A 27300-nucleotide genomic window follows, 5' to 3' on the forward strand; every position below is an offset into this window, starting at 1 on the left:
ACTTTTCACCTTTATCAGATTTTACATATTGAGATTATGTATTTTAATCTTAGAGGAATAAAAAAAATGAGAGAACAGGGTAAAGTGGGTTGGGAGAGGGGTAGAAGGGACAGTCCTCTGCAGCATGTTTCTGTAGTTTCTGAATATATTTCCATATGGACATAAGAACCTCATAGTTCTAGAACCATGATAAGAAATTCACCAAATTCATTATATTATATGATATAAATGTGATATATGTTATAATGATATATATATAAAATCACAAATTAAATGGTTCCAGAATGTGAGATGAGATGAATTGTTCTGTTTTAAAGCTGAACTCTCCTTTAAAAAGTCATAAAGTTAGTAACTATGAGCAAATAACCAATTCTTTCAGTATACCAGGTTGTGCCAAGATTCTCAGGATTTTTCACTTAGCATTTCTTTAATGATCTAATTTAAAACATGATCTAATTTAATTTATTGAGAGTGCTATGCACACTTTAAGTAATATGGTATTAATAAAACAGAGAAGTGGGTGACTGAGCTCACCACTGCCTGTTTTTTTGGCCCTGAGGCCTCAATAGTCATCGTGAACTTACTTCATATTGTGCATGACCACTGGGCTCATATATTTGTTCCTATGAGATTTGTCTTAGGATTTTAACTGGACAAAAAGAATGAAGAAAAGCTTACTGCCTTCTGGAATAAGAGTCTGTTATTTAAAGTGAAAATGAGACCTAATGAAGAAGTTACCTGAAAATAAAAGATTGTAACTAAATTACAGAATGTTCACATTTTAAAACACTGACAGTATTTAATATGAATGAACAAAAACTCATAAAAATACTATATTTGTCCATCCAGAAGACTTGTTTAAAAAAAAGTGGAAATTGATGAAGGAAATTTTTCTTATTTCAAATTTTATCTCAAAATTTTGAGCCTTTTGATTAACTATTTGTTATAGTCTTTTAAAGGTACTTGCAAAGGAAAGGTACAAGTCCAATTGTGTATATCATACACTTTATTGTGTTCAAGCATTACTTTCCTATTTTGTATATTTATTTGTTCAACAGTATTTAGTGAATACGTACATGTGCCAAGCACTGAGGATATAATTCTAAACAGATTAAGGCTTTTCCCCCCTTCATTCTATAAGATAGTAGGAAAGAAGACAGTAAATCACACAGCTACAATATTGTGATAAGTACTACCAAGAAGGAACACACAGGGGTGCAGATGAATAGAAGTCAAATGAAGAGAGAAAAAGGGGGTTGTCTTTCTTACAGGTAGCAGGAACAGTTCCTGCCTAGACTTATAAGGTAGTGTGGGCCCAACTCCAGCAGACTTCATTGTGCCTTGACCTTGATGGAAAAGTAGTAGCAAGAGGAGAGATATCCTGAGATCAAGTCTGGAGGAAATTTTAACCACTTAAGGAGTACTGGGCTTTATCTGCAGGCCATTTGTGGACCTGTTAGAGATTTGTTGCCTAGCATGCAGGAGGTCCTGAGTTCAATTCCCAACACTGCAAAAAGAAAAGAAAAGAAAAAAAAAGGAGGGGTGTGTGTGTGTGTGTGTGTGTGTGTGTGTGTGTGTGTATTCTCATAATGGTAAAATATACATAACATAAAATTTATCATTTTAACCATTTTAAGTGTTCAGTTCAGTGGCGTTTAATGCATTTTCATTGTTTTACAACTGTCACCACTATCCATATCCAGAACTTTTTTATCATCTTCCCAAACTGAAACACGGTACCCACGGAACACTAACTCCCCATTTACCTCTCCTCCAGCACTAGGCAACCACCATTCTACTTTCTGCCTCCTTGGATTTGACTATTCTTGGTACCTCATATAAGTAAAATCATATGCTATTTGTTCTTTGTGTGTGTGTGTGTGTGTGTGTGTGTGTGTGTGAGATTGGTTTATTTCACTTAGTATAATGTCTCCTTAGCCACATTATACTATATGTCAGAATATTCTTCCTTTTTAAGGCTGAGTGATATTTTGTTGTACCTATATATCACATTTTGTTTATCCATTCATTCATTGAAGGCAATTTGCATCTTTTGCCTATTGTGAATAATTCCACTATGAACATGAATATGCAAATATCTGTATGAGTTTCTGCTTTTAATTCTCTGGGGCATATGTCCAGACCAGAGGTAAAATTCCTGGATCACTTGGCAAATCTCTTTTTTTAACTTTTTGAGGAATTGCGATACTATTTTACAAAGCATCAGCACCATTTTATATTCCCACCAAAGTTCCAGATTTTCATATCCCCATCAACACTTGCTATTTTGTCTGTTTCATCTTATTTAAGAATTGTCATCCTAATGGGTATGACACTACAGATTTTTGAGCAGAAAAGGAACACTGTCATCTTCATTCTGGAGAGTAGATTAAATCAGAATTGTTATGGATAGGAACACCATTAGAAGGCTTGCTGCAGTAATTCAGGTGAGAGATTGGTGACTTGAACCAGGATTTAGAAGTAAATTCCTTCCAGGGAGATTAGAAGGTAGAATAGACTGGATCTGGTGGATAATTGGATATGAGGTGGATATGGGAAGGAAGGAAAAGTCACATTTGATTTTCAGTTTCTTGGCCTGTACTGGAGGGATAAATAGTAATGTCATATACTAAAATGGGGAAGAGAGGTAAAGGGTCCTAAGTGAACAGAGTGGAGGCATGGAATTTCCTGGGGAACTGGAATTTGGTGATAAATGGTATTAAAACAGGATATAAGTTATAACAGTGAGTTTCCTTCAGAGAATTAGGATGCTATGCAATACATAATGGCAACATTGAGGACAACGATCCTGGTAAGGGTTATCTTAGACTGAACTCTGAAGAGCTTAAACTCAAGCCAGCAGGTATTTATTTGCAGGATTGTGCTCTGGGCTAGGACCTGAGCCGGATGCTGGCTCCCTTTTTCCATCCAGTAAGATAGCCACAAAGCATATTTGGATGTGGACAGAACTGCTATGTAAGGGAAAAGAGAGCAGTTTGGGTGAGTCTGAACAGAATGTCCTTAGTATAGAAATTCTGAAAATGGGAATGTAGTGATGTTTTCTGCCTTTCGTTAATTATTCTATTCAGCACTTTTAAGAAATTTTTGGAACAAACGTTCTAGAAGCTGAACTCCATCAGGCACTTAAATTTCCTAATTCTTTTTAGTTTGCTTCATGATGATTTATTGCATCTTGATTTTTTAAGTTTTTGTTTTAAAATCAATAACATCAAGTACTTAATGAAGTATTGTTCAATTACTGTTTAAGGTGCATTCATGACTACACATTATTTTAAAGGATATCTTAAAAGTTGACAGTCTTACAGTAAATTGCAGGGATGGAGGGTCCCAAGTGCTTTGGTTTGTTATTGCTATTTGCACATATACCCAAATGGGCCCATCTGTTTAGTATTTTATCTTTAATGTTTTCATTTATTTATAAAGCACTTAAGCCATCAAGAATGTTTTAAAGAGTCAGTCAAATAGATACTAATTTTAACCTAGTCTATTTACTACTTACTTGAATATGTTCATGTTCCTATTTCTCCTCCTCCCTTTGTAATACAGTAGGGTCTTTTTCACTTCCTCTTGATTCTTTAAGCTCTAATCTTTCCAAAAGATTCATTATGTTGATAACCTGTGTGTTATTTTTGTCTTTGTAAAATTCTTTTGTAACATCTGATCAATAAAATTAAGATAATTGCAGAGATCACATTTGGTATATCCTATTTTAACACTACGTATCATCATACTACCAACTATAAAGTAGCTTAAATTGATTTCATTTTAAAGTTTCAGACTTTTTTCTTTGTAGATTCCTAGTCTCATATTCATTGTTCAATCATTAATTAACATGACTGAGAACAGGAGTAATTCAAAAGGCAGAGTATCTTCCTATAAACAAGACTTGTGCTTATACCAGCAGGTGCTAAACCTAGCTATCTATCCAGTCACCTGGGGAGTTGAGGATAAGACATTTATTTTGCTGTAGAAACAGTAAAGAATTGTAAGAGTTCAGAGGTGGAAAGGATCCCTGCAGGGTAGTGAAACTTAGGGACAGTCGGGCTGAGGATAGAACTAATGTGGGCCTTGAAAGATTGCTAGGAATTAATAAAGGGACCACAGCAGGAAGAACATGGAAGGTGGGAGAAATTCATAGGAGAGAGCTTGCAAAAATAAAGGCATATTTAAGAAGGAGTAAAGAGAACAGGGCTGTTGGAGTGGAGGATCTTTGGGGATGAGAATGAGCTTTTCCTACATCCTGAACACAGTCCAGCTGTCTAAAAGGCTGCATGGTAATGATCTGTTCTTTATCCTCCAGAGTTGGAAAATGCCTCTCAGAACCCAGTCACTTTCATATATGCTTGTTGAAACAAGTTGCAAATAATTCATTTGGAATCTTTTTGTTGCTTTATTAAAATGAAAGGATAATAGTATTATTGCAGAGTAAATAAGAAGCTCTGTATCCAAAAATAGCCTGAAAGATTTCTAATCTAAACTAAACTTACTTTTTAATTTGGTGTTGCAAAGAAATGTTCTTCATCATAACAGTATCCATGGACTCATTATCATGATAGGGAACCTGTGATATTTTGGGGTACCTGCCAGATGGATTTTTATGTCTCTGAAGGTGATTTCACAGACAGATGGTCACTTTGAATGTTTCTTGTGGCACAGTGGAAGAATTAGAGCTATATAGACTTAGAATGCTTGACACAGAGAGGATAAAGAACCCTATCCTTATCTTAGTCTCTTAAAAGTTAACTGAACATTGTTTTTGCCATCCCATACATTGCAACTGCATGGTTCTTCTCACCTGTATTTCTTTTATTCTTCAGCTCTTTATTCCTTTACCAATTTCTGACTCACTTTTCCCATGTTTTCTTTTTGTTTCCCCTCAGAACATTCATGATTTTCTGTGAAGGAACATCTGTTTTCCTAAAAGAAATGAGAATTTGTGTGCTATTTTAAAAGATACAGAATCTACCACTTGAATTCTTATTCTCATATATAAATTGTATCATAATATCCAGAGGAAAAATTATAGATACCTCTGAGCATCATTTTTCAGTATCTGTCTTACTTTCCTGCACCTGGCCTACAGAGACCCACATTTTCCATTTCCTTATTCCTGGTGATGGTGTTATTTTGTTTAGCCAGAAAATTTAAATTAAAACAAATCACTCTGAACACACATCAGCATTGTGTCCTGAACCACAGCGTTGACATAGATCTCAGCATCTTTGCTTTACCCAGATCATCCAGAGTCAATCTCAGGGCTTCTCTAAGATGTTAGAGCAATGAACAGAGAGATTCAAGATTACTTATTCACTAGTTTAGCAAGTATTTAAGTAGTAGTTAGTGTCAGGTGTTGGAGACACAGATGAAAACTGCAAACCTGGTCCACAACTTCAAAGATATGAGAACAGTGTGGACAGGTAAAGCACATAGGTTTCAACATGGGCTGACCACAGGTAGATTATCATCTTTGATCAGTACAAATTTATAGAATCACTGCTACATCCTCTGGAGCATAGAAGGTAAATATAGTGTTTATTTCAGAGCAATGGACCAGGTTTATATATTAATACAAAAAGGAAACTAAACAATACAGTTCTAAAAATTCATATCCTCCTCTTATAGTGAAATAGTAATTTATCTTTATTTCTTGATGTAAATCATTACATCTCTTGGACTGCTGGGAAGGTGTCTTTTGCAGGAAAGAATAGTTAAACTTCATTCTTGGACCTTTGCTATTCAGTAGGATCCAATAAAATTAAAAATTTAATTCTTTTGTCACACTAGCCACATTTCAGGTACTCAGTAGTCATATGTGGCTAGTGGCTACCATATTGGACAGCACAATGTAGAGCATTCCCATTATTACAGAAAGTTCCATTGGACAGGGCTATGTGTCTTGGCTCTGTAAAGCAACTAAGATCTCTTTTCAATCTTCTTGGGAGCAAATAGAACTCATATGATGTACAATAGCAATATTTGTCAGTGAATACCCTTGTGTCAACATAATTCCAGTTAATTGGGATTTGATTGCTTATCTTTTGTTGAGTAGATAATAAAAAAAAATCCCTTTTCTTCAAAAATTTGAAGGACTAAAGCCCTATATTAGGAAAAAAGTATACAATAGGCAAGCATATCTTTCAAAATCTTCCCGAAGCCACAATTACATCCTACAAAAGCCACCCCACATCATTATTTCAATATCTTGAATGCAAAGTTATCAGCTTATTCAGTTTCTAGTTGCTTAGGATTTTGGTAAGTAGATCAAATATAGATCATAGTTTTTCTGAAGGGTAGATAAGTGTAGTGAGGCTCTAGTAGCAATCATTGGTGCGATATTCTAACTCTTCTTTTTCATGCCTCCACTTCTCCTTTCCTCACTATACAATATACAAGAGCCTGGGCTTTGGAAGATACACTGCATTTGAATCCTGGCCCTGCCATTTATTATCTTTGTCATCTTATATAAATATTTAATTTCTCCCAACCTTAGTTTCCATCTCTGTAAAAATGGGAATAACAGTAGCTGCCCTGCACTTAGCACAATACCCAGCAGCACCGTATATTAATTTCCCTTCTCTTTTAATTTTTGTTCCTTTCTTTTCCTTCTCTTAATTTGTTGTTGCTTGCTGCCTGTATTTATTCGTGCTGGTATTGTTTTAGTAACAAAGCTATTATTGAGTCCTGGCTTAAATAAATACATGATGCATCCCTTTTCATTGTTCGTTATAAATCATACACTTCATTCACTCCTTCAACATATTGGAAAGAGCAAATGGAAAAGAGGGTCACTAATTTGCCTTCTAGAAAAGGAAAAGGGGTTGTTGAGAAGGTTTTCCATCTCCAGTGATTCAAGGCCTTCATACTTTATACCAATTACATAATCTGATTATGATAGTTCTATAGTTATTTTAGAAGAAGTCTGGTAAGATTTAATCTAGATTTTATGGAAACCAAGGTTTATTTTTACATTCCTTAAAGTAGTCAAATTAACTTTTTAAAAAGGGATAATGTTTGTAAAATTTAAAACGTTCCAAGCTTGCTTGCCAAAGCCAGTCAGTTTGGCAGTCAGATTGAGTGAAGGCCTTTTTTATTAGGAGGACTTCTTTTAGAGATTTCTTTATATTATAAATGAGCAGATTTTACAGTGCTTTGCCTCATGGAATGCACTGCACAGTCTGTAATACATTTCAGAATATGAGCCTTGGTCATCTTTTACTTTAATAATAAATGTCAAGAAACAATGCCTTCTTTATTTCATAAAATTAATTAATATAACATTTTGGAAAGAAGTGAATGTATTCTTTAATTACTCCCTTTTCTTATTGCTATTAGTTGTTTAGCAGGTACTGAAGAGTGAAGGGGAAAAAAAGCGGTTCGAGTGATTTTTTTCCTTTTGGTTAAAAATTCAGGTTGTAAAGGTTGTAAAATGTTTGGCAAACATAAGATGTAATAAAAAGACATTGTTACAGATCAGTTACATCATTAATTCCAGGAAGAAGGCAATTGTTATCTACTGCAAATTCTTTCCAAACTTAAGTTGCATTGTTAGGTATAATTCAAGCAAATTTATAGAACTTAACATTTAAAGGAGAAATTTGATTGCTGTACTTTTCAGCAAAATGGACTGTACAAAATTATATTTTTTTTTGTTTTAACACAAACCAGATATTCAACTGCTTGCTTGGTATTTTGGTGTTTTAAATATAGCCTAGTGCCAGGGGTCTATTTAGGCTTCAATAAATATTTGTTGAATGAATGATTATGAAAAATATTTCTTAAAATGTGTGTGTGTGTGTGTGTTTGAAAAATGTACAAAGCTTTAAAAAAAACTCATCAAATTTGATCAGTGTGATCAAGCAGCTTAGATAGTCAATTTGGGCAAAAATAACCTTACTCTCTGAATAACGCAATAAGTGTTTAGAGGGTTATGTGAGTCTCAGAGAGGGTGATAGAGATAGGTGGGTTATGATGCTTTTCAAAAATGGACAAGGATCCAGCTGCTGAAACATGGGAGCAAGACACCTGGAGGAGCCTGGAGCAGAGCAAGGCAAGCTCTCTTCTTCATCTGGAAAAGGGCCAGAGGGGCATCACTACAGGGCATTCATTTCATTCCACATTTACAGATTATGCTATAGTTAGTCCATGAAGATTGCTCCCTGAAACAGTGGATTCTGAATCTTGGATAATCATCATAAAGCATTTATTAAGTATCTAACTACTTTATATGTAGTTATATAATCCTAATACCTTTGATTGACAGATATTGCCCTCAGTTTGTTAAACCATTTGTATGTGTACGTGTGTGTTATGTTGTGTTATGTATGCTGGTGTATCTCCCAGGCCTAGTGAGGTGCATAGTATTTGTTAAACTCTCAGAAATTAATTGTTGAATGAACTGAATATATCATTGAGCATCAGTCAAGTCCTTATGGAGAGTTTGATTTTATGGCATGATAATTTGATAATGAAAATCGGGTACCACGTGTCTAATGCACATAGTGAGATATTTCCCAGATAGTGGGAGAAGGTGCAAAAGGCTTTGCTTCCTTTATTTATTGTTTGAATCTGTCTTTGGGTTACCTCCTTCTCTCCTGTAAATCTCCTCACCCCAAATGCATTGACATTTTTTGTTGTTTCTTGTTGTTGTTTGTTTTTGTTTTTGTTTTTGGTACCAGGGGTTAAACCCAGGGCACTTTACCACTGAGACACATTCCCAGCCCTTTGTATTTTTTATTTTGAGATGGAGTCTCACTAATTTGCTTAAGGCCTCTCAGAGTTGCTGAGGCTGACTTTGAATTCACAATCACCTGCCTCAGTCTCCAGAGTTGCTGGCACTACAGGCAAGTATCATTGTGCTCAGCAATACCCTGATTTTTTTTAAAAAATCATAGCCTCCTTTGTGACGAGAAAAGAAATTAAAAGTAGATGTGTAGTCCACTACTATTACAGCTCTTGAGCTTCCTTTTTGTTGGATTTCTGGATACACTTTGAGGGCAAAAATGGGGAGGGGCCTGGTGACCCTGGGCCTATGTCCTAGGGAGAGCCAGACTGATTACAGTCTCTCTGCTCAATTCTGGTCACCTCCAGCATATTTGCAAATCTGATAAAAGTGGATTTATAAGCAACCAATAAATTATGAAGCTGAAGGATAAATCCTAAATTCCAGAATAAGGGATTGGGCTTTTCTTTGTTCATGTGTATTCTTTTGAATTTAGAAAGTCAATAAAACAAGACAGTCCAAAATTAAATTTGATGCTTTGTTCTGTGTAAATTTACTGGGTTAGTTGGTTTAAATAAATCAGTTCCTTTCCCCTGTTTGAATGGTATGTGATTTTGATAGACACTGTGCAGTTTGAGATTCAAGCATGATGCTTTCTACAGGAACATAAGCACTGTCTGTAAGCACTATTTTGTTGTGTCTAGTAAGAAGCAAAGATGGACAGTTTAGCATTTTTATTCCTTTGGATCCTATCTGTGTCTGTGGTCACTTGGACCTGCCTACCGCCACCTTCCTAAAACACTGCTTTCATTATGTTACTTTGCTTAGAAATATTCCAGTTTCCCCATACTCCTTGACCTGGCATTGAAAGTTTTCCTTTAGGGGATGGAGTATGCAAGGAAGCATTAGTTGAGGGAGGAAGAGTCTTCTAGCCCTGGACAGGAACGGGTGACCAATCTCAGTGAATAAGATTATTTTTAACAGATGATTTTCCTTGTACTTTAGAAGTTTAAATAGAAACATGACTGTTTATCTTTATTTTCACTTATGTATATAAGGGAAGCTATAGTAGGGAGATAATTCTTTTGGTCCTGGCCAATACTGAATGTTCTGGGTCTTTGGTTTTTAGCTGTTAGTTTGAAACTTTGTTTTTGAGCTGTCGCCATGACCAATCATATATATTACCAGAAACTAAAATTACTTCATTATAAAGCAATCCCTAGGAAAGATTTATTTAAATGGTATTAATTTATTATTAAAAAATCTTTCTTCTATTGCATAGAGTTAATTCTACATTGAGTTCCAAATTGTATTGTCCCCCTCCCCCACACCTCCTTACCCTTGGACCTCTTCCTCCTTAAATTTCTCATCGAGCAGCACCAGTGTCTGGTGAGTGTTTGGGCTTATGGATTGTAGAATTCCAGCATTCCATGCTCGTAAGTTAGTTAAGTTTAATAAGGTTTTCCTGGCTTTCTTATGGGCTTTTCTTGGATCTCTTATTAATGATTACTATTCACATCTTATTAAGAAAACTATATATTATACTCTCATTAAGCATGTTTTGTACAGGGCTCACAGCAACAGTCTGACATGGAAAGGCTTGAGTTTAAGGGTAAGTACTTTATAATTTAGTGTAACTTTAATGTAACACATGAGGCTGTTTGCTTTATAACTTCAACTAAACTATGCAGATTTTAATTCATGTGCTGAGGAAGAATGTTTTCTTTTAACCAAAGCTCCTTTTCAATCCTTTAAAAATATTTTTAATTAACAGTTGTTCCTTTCAGAATTCTAATTGCTTTAAAGTAGTTTCTTTACTGTTGCCAAAAAAAAAAAAAAAAAAAAAAAAAGGCTTTCTTAGATTACTCTTTTGGGGTGTGCATTGTATGAGACCAGAACCATGTGGTATTTTGACCTTTCATAGTGCCCTTCCTCTGCCCCCCTGATAAGTGGCAGAGACAAAATGTGTTTGAAAATGAATTTCCCATGCCCTGCTTCCCTCACCTTTCAGCAAACAGCAGAATAGCCACCTTTTAACTAGTGATCTGCTAGGCCTCAGAACTCATCTTAAGGAGAAATAATTAACTAATAGTATGACACCCCCTGCCATTCCCAACCTATTTTGTATAATATAATTCCTTTCTTGGTGACTTGAATAGTAATAGCATTATTTCTTGCTTCCTACTTATTTCGGACCTGGATCAACTAATAAAAGTAAAAACTTTTTTTAACCTGAACTGGAACTGAAGCTATTACATGAAATTCAGATTTGTTTCAGCTTTTGGAGTGGTTTTGAGTTTATGTGGTACAGGCAGAGATCATGTACAATTAAGCACAAAACATTTATTGCTTTTCTTTGGGACATCACAAAAATACTTTCAGGGGTTACCAGGCTTAGTTGCTAACTGAGATAACTGTTAACCAGATTCAGTGAATGTGCAGATTTGCCCTCAGCATTTCTGTTGAATAGACAATCCTTAAGTTTCAGATAGTTGTTTTTTTTTTTTTGCCAGAAAGTTTTGTTTGAGTTTGCATGGTGACTTATATGTGCATAAAACTGCACATTTCTATCATTTGATGCAATCTTTTAAGCTATATTCTTAGAAACATTCTTAATGTCTTTAAGGGAAAATTTGCAAATTATTTAACAGCTGCATTCGAGGTAAGTTTTTTCCCCCAGCTAATTAGTAGGCATTGAATGGTTAAGTGGGCTTTAAAGTAGAAGAGAGCAAATTCATCAGGAATGCCCATAGTCCATAGATACTTAAGCAGTTACTTGTCATTTTGAAACACATGCATTATTTTCTCCTTTACACTGGCATATTCTCATCAGTTATAAAGAGACTATAAATTTGTTTAAAAAGTAGAGATTGATTACTGTAGGATGGAATGGTCATAATCAGGTCTGCATCTTAAGAGAGATAAATTCAACACAGTATTAAAAATGATTTTTGGTATCATAGTTTAGAAACTAAATATTTAATTTTTCCTAGTTAAAATAACTAACCTAAGACACTATATTTACAAAACATGAATTAAAAGAGAAGCAATAATTCTTCATTATTGTGAATTAAGTCTGTAAAATTTAAATTATATTACAGTATACAATTAAATAGAACATTATAACTGTCCCATTGAGGTTTCAAGTGGGAAAAGATGAACATTTTGAAGTGATATACCTCCTCCTCTTACCTTACTAAAAATATGTAAGTTTTCTATGAAAAATAATTAGCTATTAATGGATTCTACATTAATGAGGTATGTGATTATTTGGTTATATAAGCAGCACAAGAACAGTTAGTTTTACATCAACATTACAAATTAGGTTACATAACATTCAAATATTTACTATTCTACTATCACATGACTTTTTCATTTGAGATTTTTGTAACAAAATGACCTTTTTAAAGAATTTTAATAATAAATTTTATTGTTACTAAAAATATATAATATTCTTCAAATATGAATAACAGTTAATCTGTGAGTTTAAAGATCTTTTTTAAATTATGATGTGGAACTTTGTCATGCACTGTACTTGTGTCCTTGGTGAAGAAAACAGACTTTAATGGCATTAAGTTGCAATTAAAATTAATAATGACAGTATTACTGATTCCAGTGAGCTCTTACTGCATGCCAGACATTGTGGTAAATTTTACATTTGTTCTGATTTAATCTTGAAAGCAACCCAAGGAATTTAGTGCAATTGGTGCCCTCTCCATTTTATAGAAGAAAATACTAAGGTCTGAAAAATTAAATCGTGTTTTAAAAAATTAATTTAATAGTTAATTGAGTCCAGGTCCATCTTATTTGGAAGTCTTTCTCCTAATTGCCTCTCTATGCTGTGCAAATATTTTTTTTGGTTTAGTTTCATAAGAAGTTCCAGACATAATTATGGAATGCTTACTATATAGTAGGCACTGTGCAAGTTCATTCTTGAAATCATAGAACTGAGATCACACTGATCACAGATAATACAAATAATCATGAGGGCACAGATGAACCATCTTCAACTCCTCTAGTAATTTCTGGGATCACGGCAACAAAATATTCATGGTGCCAACTTGCATAAACCCTGAGGAAAAATCCTACCTGATTTCTCTAGCCTTGTTGTATCACCTCCATGTAGTTTGTAAACATCTTCCCTGATGTGGGGCACACACTAGATTCTTGGAAGCGTTAGTAGTGATAAGTACATATTTCCAGTTTTAAAGTGAAGTTTTGTTGCTCATCAGAAGCCTTTTATGGACAATTTAAGATCTGTATTATGTAAGACCATATGAACAGATGTTGCTGAAACTACAAGAGAAAAGATAATTCTCATATAGGAATCAACCATTTGAAACACTATGAGAACTTTGTTTTTGTGCATCTTTCTAAACTTAAACTGACCTGAATTTTAGCTACCTGAGGTTCTGTATAAACTTTTATCTTAGGTTTTGCCTAAAGCATGACCTTTTTAGGACAACCAATCTAAGGTGATAGAAGCCTGAATATTGATTATTGACTGGGAAGAGGCACAAGGGAGCTTTGGGGGTGTTCTGATATGTCATTATTTCTTTATCTGAAAAGTGGTTACATGGATAGCTACATGTATAAAAACTATCAGATTATACACTTCAACTTTGTGCCTTTGACTGAAGAATTGAGTGGAATGGTTTAAAAGAAAGATATTAGGGATTTAAGAGCACCACCCCATCCTATCCTAAAACTTCCTTTCACTTTTTTGGCAAGTTTATATAGACATGAAAGGCAATGACAGTACTGTATTAATTTTTGTATTTCTGGTATAGAGGGGAAGAGAGAATGGAGGCACGTGGAAGGAGAGGGGATAATGTCACTTCACAGTCGGCATACACACTTCTCCTCTTAGTAGCTCCATAATAAACCCAGCTCCGCTCTATGTGCCTCCTTTTGCTATATGCATATGTTTTTCCCTTGATTTGAAGATAGCAAAATTAAGCAGCATTTTGATTTTGGAATCTAAAAAAATCTAATAGGGCTGGCCTAAGTTATTTGGCAAGTGGAGGGGGACTAATGTCTAAATATGTACATTCTTGTACATATCTTGCCTTACTTGCTTTCCCACTTGCATCTCTGTTACAGTCTCTCATATTCCTGTTTTGGTAATTGAGAGCAGAAACTGTATCTTTACTTTTTACTGCTCAGCAAGTGAATTGGAATTTTTAGGGTGGAGAAGAGATGACAAAAGGAATGATTTAATGTGTTGAGAAAATAAAGGGCTGTCCTTAGGCTGCCCTCCTTAGGGAAGATAGTAAGATATCTTTCCTATCTCTCTGTCAAAGATGATATGATAGAGGTAACCAAGATTATAGAAAGATTTAAGATTTCCCATATGGAAGAGCCAGATTTAAGGTCAGGAAGAAGAAATAGAAAGGGTGATTTGAACATTTATGACAAGCAAGAGCCCTTGGAGTCTTTTTTCTCCCACATACCTCAGCCTATGACATAAGTCTGGGAAAACTTAGTTGACCTGGAATTACATATGAGTTTACTTTGTACGAAATACCTACGTACAAAGAAAGCACATGGGAGTTCATGTCATATGTTGTCATGTTTGGAAGTTGAGCTGAAAGGCTTTTGAAAATTCTTTTAGATTCTTTGTTATAGACTATAATTCAGCATATAAATGCCATAGAGAATTAAAATTCTTATATTTGGTTGGGGACCCATTTAATAATTTTTTTCTGGTCTTTTACTAGCTGAAAATATTTTCAAGTTGCAGATGTGCGAATAACATGGTAAACTCATTAATTCTTTAAAGGGAGTTAGGATTTTCTAAATGTAGTCCATTCCTGGGCCTTGCCTATTTGGAAGCTGAAATAAAAACAGTGTGATTCTTTGGAAAGAATTCATAGGTAAATGGATGCACTAGGATAGAGGAAGCAGACCTAGTGTGTATAAAAATGTAATCAATTGAAGCCCCTAGGTAACTTAATAGGCTCCCATTGTCGAATGGGGCCAGACTAAAATTCTTATCTTTTGACAAGCTGGGAAATAATGGGCAATTCCCTTTCAGGAAGTAAGAAGACAGATATTCATATTCCCATTACTTTCCAACTCCAGATTCCCAAAATATGGCTAACAAAACAGGCACCAAAAAACCTGAGAGATTTTTGTTACTATGTTGTACCCTGTAAAAAACACTCAGTCTCAGAATTCATGTTCATCCCCACTGCTAATTAAACCCAAGTGAACAGCTGTTACTAGATGGCACCGAACCATAGCCTGTACCCGGACAGATTTGGATGATTTAGCCAGACTGGAAACTCAAGCCTCCAGCTGCACAAGTGTGCCCCAATTAGCTTGTTATTCTCACAATATTGGATTCCATATATTTTGTGGAAATGGATTTTTGGATTCTACTTTTCCCTCTTAAAACAGGGCTTTATACAAGATGGTGATTGAAATATCACAAAGTAATAGGGTTGGACTAAATTATTCGGCAAGTGGAATGGGAAAAACTAATGTCTGGATCAAGGAGGACTCTGACTATGAAAGTAGTCATAGAAATTACAAAGGAAAATTACAGCAACCGAAAAATTGTAAATGCATGTCCAAAAAATTATGTTAACAAACTTGTGTAGCCCATTAGAAAGAGTATTTGCCACAATTGTAATGCTTCACAGTTTTAATATGCCTTTTATAAATAAATGGGAAAGTTATGTGTAAGTTAAAGAAACAAAGTAATGTAGCAGTGTGATTACAATTATGTGCTTATAAATAAATTATAGCAAATAAAATGGAACATAATGTGATTACTAAAAAAAATCATGTTTTCAGGAGACTTTAATTACATGGAAAAAACTCATAATCCAAAGTGATAACACCTTATACAGCCAGTATGATCCAAATTATGTGCATATTTGTTGTCTACATTTAAGAACAAAGGAAAAAATCCTGAAAGAAAATAAATTAAAGAGATAACAGAGGTTTTATCTGTGGTAGTAAGAGTATGGGTAATTGTTTCTTTCCTTCATAATGTTCTTTTATTTTAGACTTTAAGAAAACAAACCAAAAATATTAAAACAGAAAATATTTCTTTTCACTAAAGCATGGGTCCTTCTTTAAAAATTAAAGTTCATGCTGGATGCTGTGATGTACTCCTGTAATCCCAATAACTGGAGAAGGCTGAGGCAGGAGGATTGCAAGTTCAAGGCCAGCTTCAGCAACTTAGCAAGACCCTGTCTCAAAATAAAACATAAATAAAAGTACTGGGGATATAGCTTAGTGGTAAAGTACCCCTGGGTTCAATCCCCAGTAACAACAACAACAAAAATCAAAGTTCATATTTTAGAATGGATAAAGCATTGAATGAAAAGCCTATCAGAGGCAAAATTTTAGGATAAAAAAAAAGAAAGCTGTGTACTATCTTTCTGAAATAACAGATGGGTAGACTTAGGGACAAGCCCTTTCAACTTGAGCACTCTTTCATGTTTATTCTTCTTCTTATAAAAGACCTTAGTTTAGCAAACTAGATGATCACCCCCTACTCTCAAGCACAACTGTCTCTGATAATCTGGCGTCCTTTCCTACAGCGTTTTCGCCTTTCACATACACAGACACACATGTGTTATAGGCATCACCAATTGATCATTCTCCATGTTCATCTAGTTAACAGATGGGGAGTTCTGCCCATTCTCCTGCCAAGTATTTTTGAGCACTCTTTTTTTTAATTAAACCATTTATCTAGCCACTTAAAAAGTCTGCCTTTCTAGCCACTCATATAAAGACACATGGCATTATGTTTCAGTGCATTTTAAAACACTAGTTCTTACCGACCTTGTGGGACAATCCTTTTTATTGACTATTCACATTAAGTATTTCAACACAGAATTTTGATTAAAGGAACCTGGTTCACCAGCTTTTGCCATGGCAGAGTGTTGAAATTCTTCCCAGGAGGCTAAAATATGTGGTGATTTGAATTATCTAGAATTCCACAGGAAAATGCAATAGGATTTCACAGCAGGAAATGACCTTAGAAATAACTTAATCCAACTCTATTTTACAAATGAGGAAATTGAAGCCAGAGGGGTTAAAACCCAAGCTTTAAAACCCAGTTGGAAACAAGTCTTCTGACTTCTTATTGGGTCTTTTTAATATATTATCCTTATAGTAAGTTCCTAAATGTTGTGTTATGTGGTATTTGGGGATCACTTGCATATATAATAGATTTTGGAGTTGCATATGATCATGATGAATTTAAAGTTTTACCTGGGCCTGGGGTATAACTAAGTGATAGAGCACTTGCTTATCATGTGTTAGCTTATCATGGATTTAATCCCCAGCAGCACAGAAAAAAATAAAATAAAATGAAGTTTTATCTTAGTTGCCATGATGACAAAGTGTAACAAGGACATCACTACAGCTTGAGAACATGTGGTCTTAGCATAGGAAGGTTTTCCTCATTTTTCTACAGAAAATTCTCATTTTTCCTTGGTCTAATTCTTTTAAACTTAGTTAATTTTTTTTTCTGTGTTAATTCTAGACTTTGAGAAGAAAATTCTTCTATCGGTGTTATTTTTATTGAGACCAGCTTTGTTAGACTTTTAATTTGACATTTATTTAGCCAAGCTTTGACTGTTATTTTGAGTTACAGAAATGTAATTTTTCAGTTAAAGAAGAAGCACAAGAAAGCCTTGTTAAGGAAGAAAAGTCATTTTCACTATAGATTATTGTTCTGAAAAGCATAACTGAAAAATTTCTGTAGATGGTTGAGGACATAGTCTGTCCTCCTGACCACTAAGATGAAGATATCACAACAGCTGCAAGGGATTGCTTACACCGTTGGAATTCATTTTGATACAGTTGAGTTTTTATTATTTTTTTGACTTCCTCCCCAGTGTTTTTTGATAACAGGTGTGACTTTTAACCTTCCACACTCAACCTCATACAACATACTGAGTAATTTTGTAAAGGCAAAATAATCCAAAATATGTGGGAAATGAACTTAAGATTAATAATATTATACTTTTGAGAGCAAATGATAATTTTATAAAATTAGACATACTAAAAATTGAAAATAGCAAATATTGGATTAGGAGATAATTGGTGAATTTAGGAATTATTGATTGTCTTTATACTTTTGATCTCTGGTCTAATTGATTTAAGGCTTTATCCAGTTAATAAATGAGTAAATTTTAGACTGAATCTTAGACAGAAAATAAATTCAGAATTTGAACTTACTTTCAAAAATATAAATATATCTTCACTGAGGTTGTAATCAACATACAAATTCTTATTTATGTAATTTGGATAGTTTGTACTGGAAATTCAAGAGGTTTTCTATGGATAAGATCCATACAATTTTGAAAGTGGGCAATCTTTGTGTGTCTTTCTTTTCTTAATGAAAATAGTGAATGTATTAGGCTTGAATTAGGTTTAATGTAAGCCCCAAGTACATATAAGTATAAAAGTGTACTTCAACCTCCAAACTAATCATTTGGACAACCTTTTTGTGTTATAATCCAAATTATCACTAACTTCTTCAGTAGGCACTTCTACCATTTTTTATTAATATTTAAAGGTTAGACATAGTTTTAAACATTTCTAATTGTCCTTAAGATATATCATTGTATATAAACGTTAAATAGCAATGAATATGGAAATGTTTTAACATTCTTAGGATATATAAATCTTTGTTTATCCATAATATCAAATTTTTTCCTTATAATACCATATATATTTATGACAATAGATGCTTGTAATTTTGATTCACATCTTTATATGCTTTTCAGAGGCAGATTTCTGAATCATTAAGAGAAGATTACCATCTTTTCCATATTTTTTTGTGACTATTCTATACATAGGTTACTGTAGTCGTTCCCACACTGTTCTGTTCTTCAGTGTTTCCCCTTTCTAGTGCATCCTTCGCATTACCACCAGATCAGTCCTCCCAAAATAGTATTTCATCCTATTAATTCTTTCTTGGAAAACCTTAGCAGTTTCCTAACTGTTATCCTCTTTGGTCTCTTGCTTCCCTGAAAACAATCCCTAATCTTCTTCACTGTCTCCTCATAACAAGTCCTTATTGACCTTACTCATGTTGCTATGTGAAGGTGTCTAATATAGGTGCTTCCTTTCCCTCTCCCTTCATGTTTACCTATCAAATACATATATAATTATCCTTTAAAAAATTTTTGTCACTCTTAACTATACAACTAGTTTGTGAACATATCCTCTTGAAGACTTAAAAAAATACAAAGTAAAACTATTGATTCTTTTATCCGTTAATACAAGAATGAATGAATGAATTGTGGTATATTTATTTTACGGAAGGAATTATGTACAACACAAAAACAGTGGAACTGGAGTCCACATATCCACACAAGTTAATTTTATAAACATAGAGCAACAAAGGTAGTTTTTGGACTATATATAGTATAACACAATTCTTTTAAACTTTGAAAGCATGTTAAACAATTCTACATATCTTAATGATATATACATATGAATTAAAAGTAGAAATATATACAGGAAATGATTTTTTCATATTATACATTTTCTTCTAGGAGTTGCATAAATTTGGGTTTAATTCCTAGGTCTTTGATCCATTTTGAATTGACTTTTGTGCAGTGTGAGAGCTAACGATGTAGTCTCATTCTTCTACATATGAATAACCAGTTTTCCCAGCACCAATTGTTTAAAGCCTGTCTTTTTTCCAGCGTATGCTTTTGGCACCTTTATCAAAAGATCAGATGACTGTATTTCTATGCGTTTATCTCTGTGTCTTCTATTGCATTGGTATATATGTCTGTTTTATGCTGTTTTTGTTACCATATGTCTATAGTATAATTTGAAGTCAGGTATTATAATGCCTCCAGCATTGCTTTATGGCTAAGAATTGCTTTAGCTATTCTGGGTCTTTTATTCTTCCAAATGGATTTTAGAACTGTTTTTTCTAGTTCTGTGAAAAACGTCATTGGTATTTTGATAGAGATTGCATCAAATCTGTAGATTACTTTTGGTAAGGTAACATGGCCATTTTAACAATGTTCATTCTGCCTATCCATGAACATGCCAGGTCTTTCTGTCTTATACTATCTTCTTCAATTTCTTTTTTCAGTATTCTGCATTCTGTAGTTTTCATTGTAGAGGTCTTTCACCTCCTTGGTTAGATTTATTCCTAGGTTTTTGTTTTTTGAAGTTATTATATATGGGATTATTTCTTTGATTTATTTCTTAGAAAATTCATTATTGGTTTGTAGAAAAGCTATTGATATTTGTATACTGATTTTGTATCCTGAAGAGTGACACTTCAAACTTTTCACTGTGCCTTAGAGTTCTCTCCATATCAGCGTAAATGTGTGTGTGTGTGTGTGTGTGTGTTTGTTTTAATTCTGTACAGTATCCCCTACTGAGGACATATGGCTGGTTTTTCATATGTAGAAGAATGAGAACAGATCCTTAAACCCTGCACAAAGTCTGTGTCCGTGTGTGAATAAAAGGATGCATTTTCCTTGTTGTAAACTGCACCTCAGTGAGCATCCTTGTACACATGTCTGTTTGCTGTTGAATAAGCAGCATTTCCCACTCTGTCCTCCTTTCCATTTTTGGTTCACAGCAATGTCTCATAGCCTACATTGCTATGGGTCTTTTTCAGGGTCTAGCTTCTCTCTTCCAGGGTACCACCAACACAAACAAAAACACTCACAGAATCATTCATGAAATTTGGATTTTAGAGTTGACTCGCTCAATGGTCTTCTACCTTTTTCTCCTTTGTTTCATGGAAATGTTAAATGGGATGACATTCAGATTCTGACAAGCTCTTATTCTAATTAGGCTTGTGAAAGTGATACCATCAATATTTACTTATTTTTATTTTTTAAAATTTTATTTTATTTGTGCTGGGAATTTTCCCAAGTCTTTGCACATGCTACACAAGACCTCTACCACTGAGCTGTACCCCCAGCCCCCATCCATTTTTATTTTGTGTTTAGCTACTAGTAAATATCACTTGAACCTTGTAAACTAAATCATAAAGGTTCACAGTTCTTATGAATCAAGGGTCATTATACTTTACTCCTCATGAGTCTTCTACATTACTTCTTAAGTGATCCTCAAATACCATTTCCAAATAGTAGTGGTGGTGTTGTTTTTGGGTTTTTTTTTTTTTTTTTCTTTTGGGTAAATGCTCAGTGTTTCACAGAAAGCTGTTACTTGTACCAGCTCATTTTAAAGTATTATCCTTCTTTCACAAATTCCAAGTAATTAATGCTTAAGATTACTCAACTAGTAAGTTTTAGGGCCTAGACTCTACTTCATATCTTTTGATTTCTAGGTTCTCTATTTTCTTAAAGACAGTTTCCTTATACTTAAAATATTTGTTGAACATGTGCTAAACTTCTTTTTTAACGTTTACAAGGAGATTGGTATTTATCAGGTGCTCTTTAAATGTTTATCCCCCACTACCAACCTTTTCCTTCTGCCTCTGAGTTTATTTTGTGTAGTTTTGGGACTCGGGACTCTGTTTAGTTGTTTCTAGACTTCAAGATGACCAGCACTTTTGAGCCAACATCTCCTAAGCATTCAGGAAATGCATTACGCAAGTAGCTGTGGTTATTGCTATCCTTCAAATCACTTGACATAGACCATAAACATTTAGTTCTCTTCCATGAAAAATGGATTGGAGGCCAAGCTTAACTTGTCTCAGGGTATCTGTTTCATCCTCATGGTAGAACCCAAGTGTGCCAGTGATGATTCACGGAAATGCTACAGGATGAAGAATGGCTTTGCTTTTGTTGGAAATCTTTTGAAGAATGTTCATCAAAGTGGATTCTTTGTTTTCAGATACTTTTTTTCCTAACATACCATCACAGTGAACTGAAGTTATTACTTACACAGAGTATCTTCTTACAAAAGGACAATATGGCACAATCCACTGTGACTATTGAGGCTAAAATGTGCTAGTTTAAGCACTTTATTTCTTAATATTAGGCTACTATCATAAAGCTCAAAATATGTTTTCCTTCATAACATTTTAGTTGTTCAGAAATATACAAAGCCATTTTTTCACAGGCTTGATTTTCCTGAAGAGCTTCTTGAAATTTATAAAGCCAATCAGGCACTATGGCACACACTTGTAAGCCTAGCAACTCAGGAGACTGAGGCAGGAGGATTGTAAGTTTGTGACCAGCCTGGAAAACTTAATGAGACCTTGTCTCAAAGTACCAAAAAAGGGAGGAGGGAGCTGGAGATGTAGCTCAGTAGTAAAGCACTCTGGGTCAATCCCTAGTACCAGGAAAAACAAGAAAGAAATTGATAACACTGTCCCTTTGTAAATTGTAGTATTAATTCTGCAGCTATGTTGAGAAGAGAATCCTCCAGACAGACGGAACATTTTCATGTTGCCTTATTCTCATTACCTTTACCATACAGTCTTCCAATTCTCTTCCCAAAAAATTATTAAAAGAGATTTTAAAAGGTGAAGGAAATACACTCATCTTTTTTTTTCAGTTTCTTATTAAAGTTTCTCTTCCTATACTTTATTACTTTTTAAAAAATTTCCTTTGCCTCTGTATAGACCCCCATTATCTTGATTGCTCTGGGCCTCCCCCTTTTCCTCCTTCTGAGAACTTTACAGTCTCATTAGTTGTTCCCTTGACCGATATTTGTACACATACCACAGTTCACTGGTCATCTGAGTACAGGAGCCAAGGTTCTCAACTGCTCTTACTGTGACATGCCAGGGGCAATTTATTACTAATTATAAGTACTTGAGTTTTGTAAGTGCTTTATTTTTTTAAAGTAGATTTGAGTTTAGCCCTAAAATAATGTCACTGTCACCCACTTGCATACAGAAATGCTTTCTTGAGTGGGAGAGAATGACAGTGCAGTTAGTCTCCTGTCAGGGAATTGTGCACAACCCCAGCTTTCTGTATTAAGGACTGTGGGAGTGTGTTCTGGAACATGTAAATGCTATTTTTCCTTGGACTTTTTCTTATAAAAAAAAAAAAAAAGGCTAACCCCCGGCTAACCCCCTTACCAAAGAACAGGCAAATGTTCCCACTTAGGATTATTATTACTGTTTGGGTTTGTTTGGGTGGCTGATTGGCTGGCATGTGTTTTGACCATATGGTTTTAAAAGATGAATGAACCCTAGAAAAAAAGACAGTTTTCCTCTCTCTTTTAGATGTCAGGTTTGTTTGTTTTTACTGGTTGTTTATCAACATAAGACTCTGAAGTTAGGGTGAAAAAATCATCCAGTGGTTTGTTGTTAAAAGGAACAAATCTGAAAGATTTTACAAATGGAGAAAGATTGCTTTTTATCTACGAAAGTATAGGGTGGGCTTCTCTCTTGTCCCTTGTACAGGTCTTTTCTGATAGGAGATACACAGGCAGAATTAAAGAAGGCAACACTAAATAAAACCGGTTTCATATTTTACCTATAGTGTGGTTTGGGTGTTTCCAGAATCTGTTTGTCATTTCCATTAGTAGAATAACTTCAAAAGGGATCTAATGTTTTCCCAGGAGGTATCTTTGTGGTAACCTCAATATTTCTTTTCAACTCATGTTGACAATCTCTAGTTATTGTCTCAAATTTAACATAAAATGAAGTCTTTATTCAAGCAGAAAGAATGTGACACATCCATGGTTGTTTCTGTCTCAGGAGTAAACTAGTTACAGATCCATGAATTTCTCAATTAAACAAAAAAGTTAGTGGGGGTGAGTAGGAGGAAGGAGAATGTTTACATTTCTTAAAACCCAAATGTATGCAACAAAATCTTATTTCCTTGAAAATACCTACAACATATCCCAGAATTGTGACTCCAGGGATCATTTTATGTCTAAAGATAGAAAAATCTATTAACTTCTCAATGGAAGTGCAAGAGATGCTTTTGAAAATGCATAACTAGGAAACTGGGCATGATAAACTAAGGCTATGCATACAAATGATTTGCATCTTTGTTCAATGCTTTATACTCTCCCTCTCTGTAAAAATAAAAATTTCTCATAGCTATTAATAGCTTCATCCTTGGTGTTCAGATGGCATATTCTTTAAAACTCAGTATGTAGCCAAGTGTGGCTGGGCAGGAGGATCACAAGTTGAAGGCCAGTCTCAGCAATTTAGCAAGATCTTGTCTCTAAATAAATAAATAAGCAAACCCTGAGGGTGTAGTTCAGTGGTAAAGTGCCCTGGGTTCAATCCTTGGTTCGGAAAAAAAAAAAAAAAGTCAGTGTGTGATTGTGTCAATAGTTGTACAACTGTGAAAGTACTAAAAACCATTTAATTATATACCTTAAATAGATGAATTCTATGTATGTGAAGTATATCTCAATATATATGTTCTGTTACATTAAAAATCAATATGTAGGGCTGGAGTTGTGGCTCAGTGGTAACGCTCACCTAGCATGTGTGAGGCACTGGGTTCGATCCTCAGCACCACATGTAATAAATAAATAAATAAGATAAAGGTATTGTTTCCAATTATAATTTAAAAAAAAATCAATATGTAATTATATTTGAAAATATAGATTTGGGGGCTTCTTTGGCCAGTTCATCCAAAAGCCTCATAGTTTCTTCAGGAGTGAACATCTTTATAGAAAAGGCAGTTTGGGTAAAGCATGCTTCCTAGGCCTTCACCAAAGCACCAGACTTGTATACTATATTCCTCTGAGCAGTTGATTGCCCCTTGCATTAAATGTCTTATTTTTAGATTTTAAAAATGAATAATTTTACATATATAAAAAGAATGCATTTTTGTATTTTTAGTAATGCTGTGAATATTTAATCTCATATTTGTTATTAAAGCACAAATTCTATTACACTGTTCTTACTGGAAACTCAGACTAAGTTTCACATCTCCTAAAGAAAAGATACTTCTTTTCCCATAGAAGAGATTGATACTTTATGATTGTACCATGGGTTTCCTCTCATGGTTTTACAAAACACATACAGTACCGAGAGCAGCAAAATAGCCATCAAGAGTCTCAAGTCTTGCTGGGCAGGGTGGTGCACACCTGTTGTCCCAGCAGATTGGGAGGCTGAGACAGGATAGTGAGTTCAAAGCCAGCCTCAGCAATAGCAAGGTGCTAAGCAACACAGTGAGACCCTGTCATTAAATAAACTACAGAAAAAAGCTGGGGATGTGGCTCAGTGGTTGAGTGCCCCTGAGTTCAATCCCTAGTACCCAAACAAACAAACAACAAAAAAAGAGGCTTGAGTTCTCACTAGAGCTCCCTTGCTGAGACCCTGAGTGACCAGAGGTAAGCTGAAGTCCATCATTAAAAGTGGGGCTGGAGGGCTGGGGTTGTGGCTCAGTAGTAGAGCCCTTACTTATATAGCATGTGTGAGGCACTGGGATCGATCCGCAGCACCACATAAAAATAAATAAATAGATAAAATTAAGATATCTACAACTAAAAATGTAAAAAAAAAAAAAAACCCAACAACAACAATCTGGGGGCTGAAATAAAATTGGAATTTATATGGATTCTCTAAGATTCTTTCCAGTGTTTGAAGCCTGAGATTTTTCTGTCTCCTGGATTGTAATATTTTTAATGGTCTTTAAGTCCATGAGGACATGTAAATAAGACATGGGATGTAGAAAGTAGGCATCTTTTGTATAAACACATTAATATAAAGTGCATTCTAGAATGTAAGCTTCATGAAGTTTAGGACCCTGTTTGTCTCGTTCAAGGCTATACTAGCAGTTAGATAGATCTTTTTGTAAAAGTGAGTATATATGCCTGATGCAGTGGCACATGCCTATAATCCCAGCTATTCAAGAGGCTGAGGCAGGAAGATTGCAAGTTTGAAGCCAGTCTCAGCAATTTAATGAGACTCTTTCTCCAAATAAAATTTTAAAAGGGCTGGGGATCTAGCTCAGTGTGTATAGCGCTTGCCTCATACGTGCAAAGCCCTGGTTTCAAACTCTACCATTAAAACAGGGAGGAAACACTTTGCAAGAAATGTAAGTGGAGTGGAAAAATAAGAAAGAGAACTTTAGATGTTTAAGAAATTCTAAGGTGGGGTTTGAACTGTTGGAAGAGTAATAGCTTGAAGTAGAAAGATTGGAGGGCAGGTGTTTACATTTTGTTTCCTCTAAGTATGGTCCAACCTAGTAGAAGATTTCTGGTTAAGAAAGGGTAGGTGCATAGCTGGGGATACCATTTATTCAGTCATCAAATACTTATATACTCTCTACATATTAGTGAAGTGGTTCTCAAGCTTTGTGGTCTCATTGGCCTATTATTCTTCTAAAAATTATTGAGACCCTCCAAAGAGCTCTTGTTTATATGAATTATAGCTGATATGTGCCATATGGGACCTAAAACTAAGAAATTTTAAATTATGTATATAACCCATTAAAAATAATAATAAATCATTGTATGTTAACATCAATCACATTTTCATGAAGAATAATTACATATTCAAAAAAGTTTAGGGAGATGAGTTTCAATTCTTATTTTTGCAAAACTGTTTGACATGTGGTTTTCCAGAAGATAGCTGTATTCTCATATTACAACCTGTTGCAATAATTGGAAAATGGAGGCCCTCACAGAACCCATTAAAGGATCTCAGAAACTCCTAAGGGTCTTCAGATCACACTGTGAAAACCACTGCACTTGGGAATAGTAAAACATTGGTTCTTGCCTGTGTCAAGCACAGGCGATGGAAGTAGGGTTCCCCTCAGTGGAATGGGCTGGCTGCAAAACAAAAGTTAAGAAAAATTGAACAGCGAAAGAACCACAGGACACAGAAAATATTTTTACAAAGTGGGGACAGGATGTGCCAGCCGATCTTAAGGATCCAGCTTCCATGCTTTATTTATGTCTCTGGGGGTGGGGCACATCAAAGGCAGGGATAAGGTTTCAAGGGCGGAGTCTTGCTTTATGTTGACTTGAGGTCAGCAGGTTGATTGAGATCTTGGCAGGTCACACCCATCTCAGGTGCTGTGTGGGATTTCTGGCAGAGCTTGAGGGGAAATTCACCTGCATCAGGTGGCCAATCCCTGTGGGGGTGCCATGGAAGGTTCCCAATGCCAGACTGATCCTCTCATTAGGCTACTATGTGCAACATAGTCCACACACAGCCTGCAGACAGCTCATGACAATTGGTAGTGGATTTTGTTTGTTCACCAAATATTTATTAAAAGCTTAATACAGGCCAGCAAGTAGGAAAAAAATTAATCGGCTAGGAATGAAAAATTTGGAAATTGTGACTGAGTTTGAAATTTCTTTAGCAAGCTTATCCTGTATATTCAGGAGGCAGGGTGTGAAGGATAAGAGGGAATAACAACACAGGGTTTGGGGAAGTGGTGATTTGAAATACAAGCCCACACTTGCTAAATTGGAGCATGAAATTAGATATTGATGTCCTTCCTGTTTAAAAAAAAAAATTGTTTTGGTAGGTGCTTGATAAGTAAGGATGGAGTTTGATTGAGGTTCAAAGATGAGGATTCCTGTTGTAAGAGAGGTGAGGAGTCCAGTCACTGTGGGTTCTGGAGCATGCTAGAACCTGTGATCTCATCTGGGGAGTGGGACTGGGCACTTGTAAAACCTTTGTTTATATTATGATGCTTTGTTTCTGATTGTTTTTC

General features: G+C 34.9%; 2 protein-coding genes across 12 annotated transcripts in view; both read left to right on the top strand.

Moving 5' to 3' along the window:
• The window catches only part of Disp1 (dispatched RND transporter family member 1), a 207080-nt gene that overhangs the window by 157578 nt on the left and 22202 nt on the right, over positions 1–27300 (top strand). The gene's annotated exons all lie outside the window — the stretch shown is intronic.
• On the top strand, positions 67–27299 carry LOC124075502 (NADH dehydrogenase [ubiquinone] 1 beta subcomplex subunit 1). Its single transcript, XM_058571619.1, is given in 2 exon segments — positions 67–79; positions 513–27299. Coding segments are annotated over 2 exon segments (243 nt in total). The 3' UTR covers positions 743–27299.

Source organism: Marmota monax, unplaced genomic scaffold (genome assembly GCF_021218885.2).
Source record: "Marmota monax isolate L192 unplaced genomic scaffold, Marmota_monax_Labrador192_F-V1.1 WCK01_AAM20220418_F8-fsc00153, whole genome shotgun sequence".
NCBI classification, from domain to species: domain Eukaryota; kingdom Metazoa; phylum Chordata; class Mammalia; order Rodentia; family Sciuridae; genus Marmota; species Marmota monax.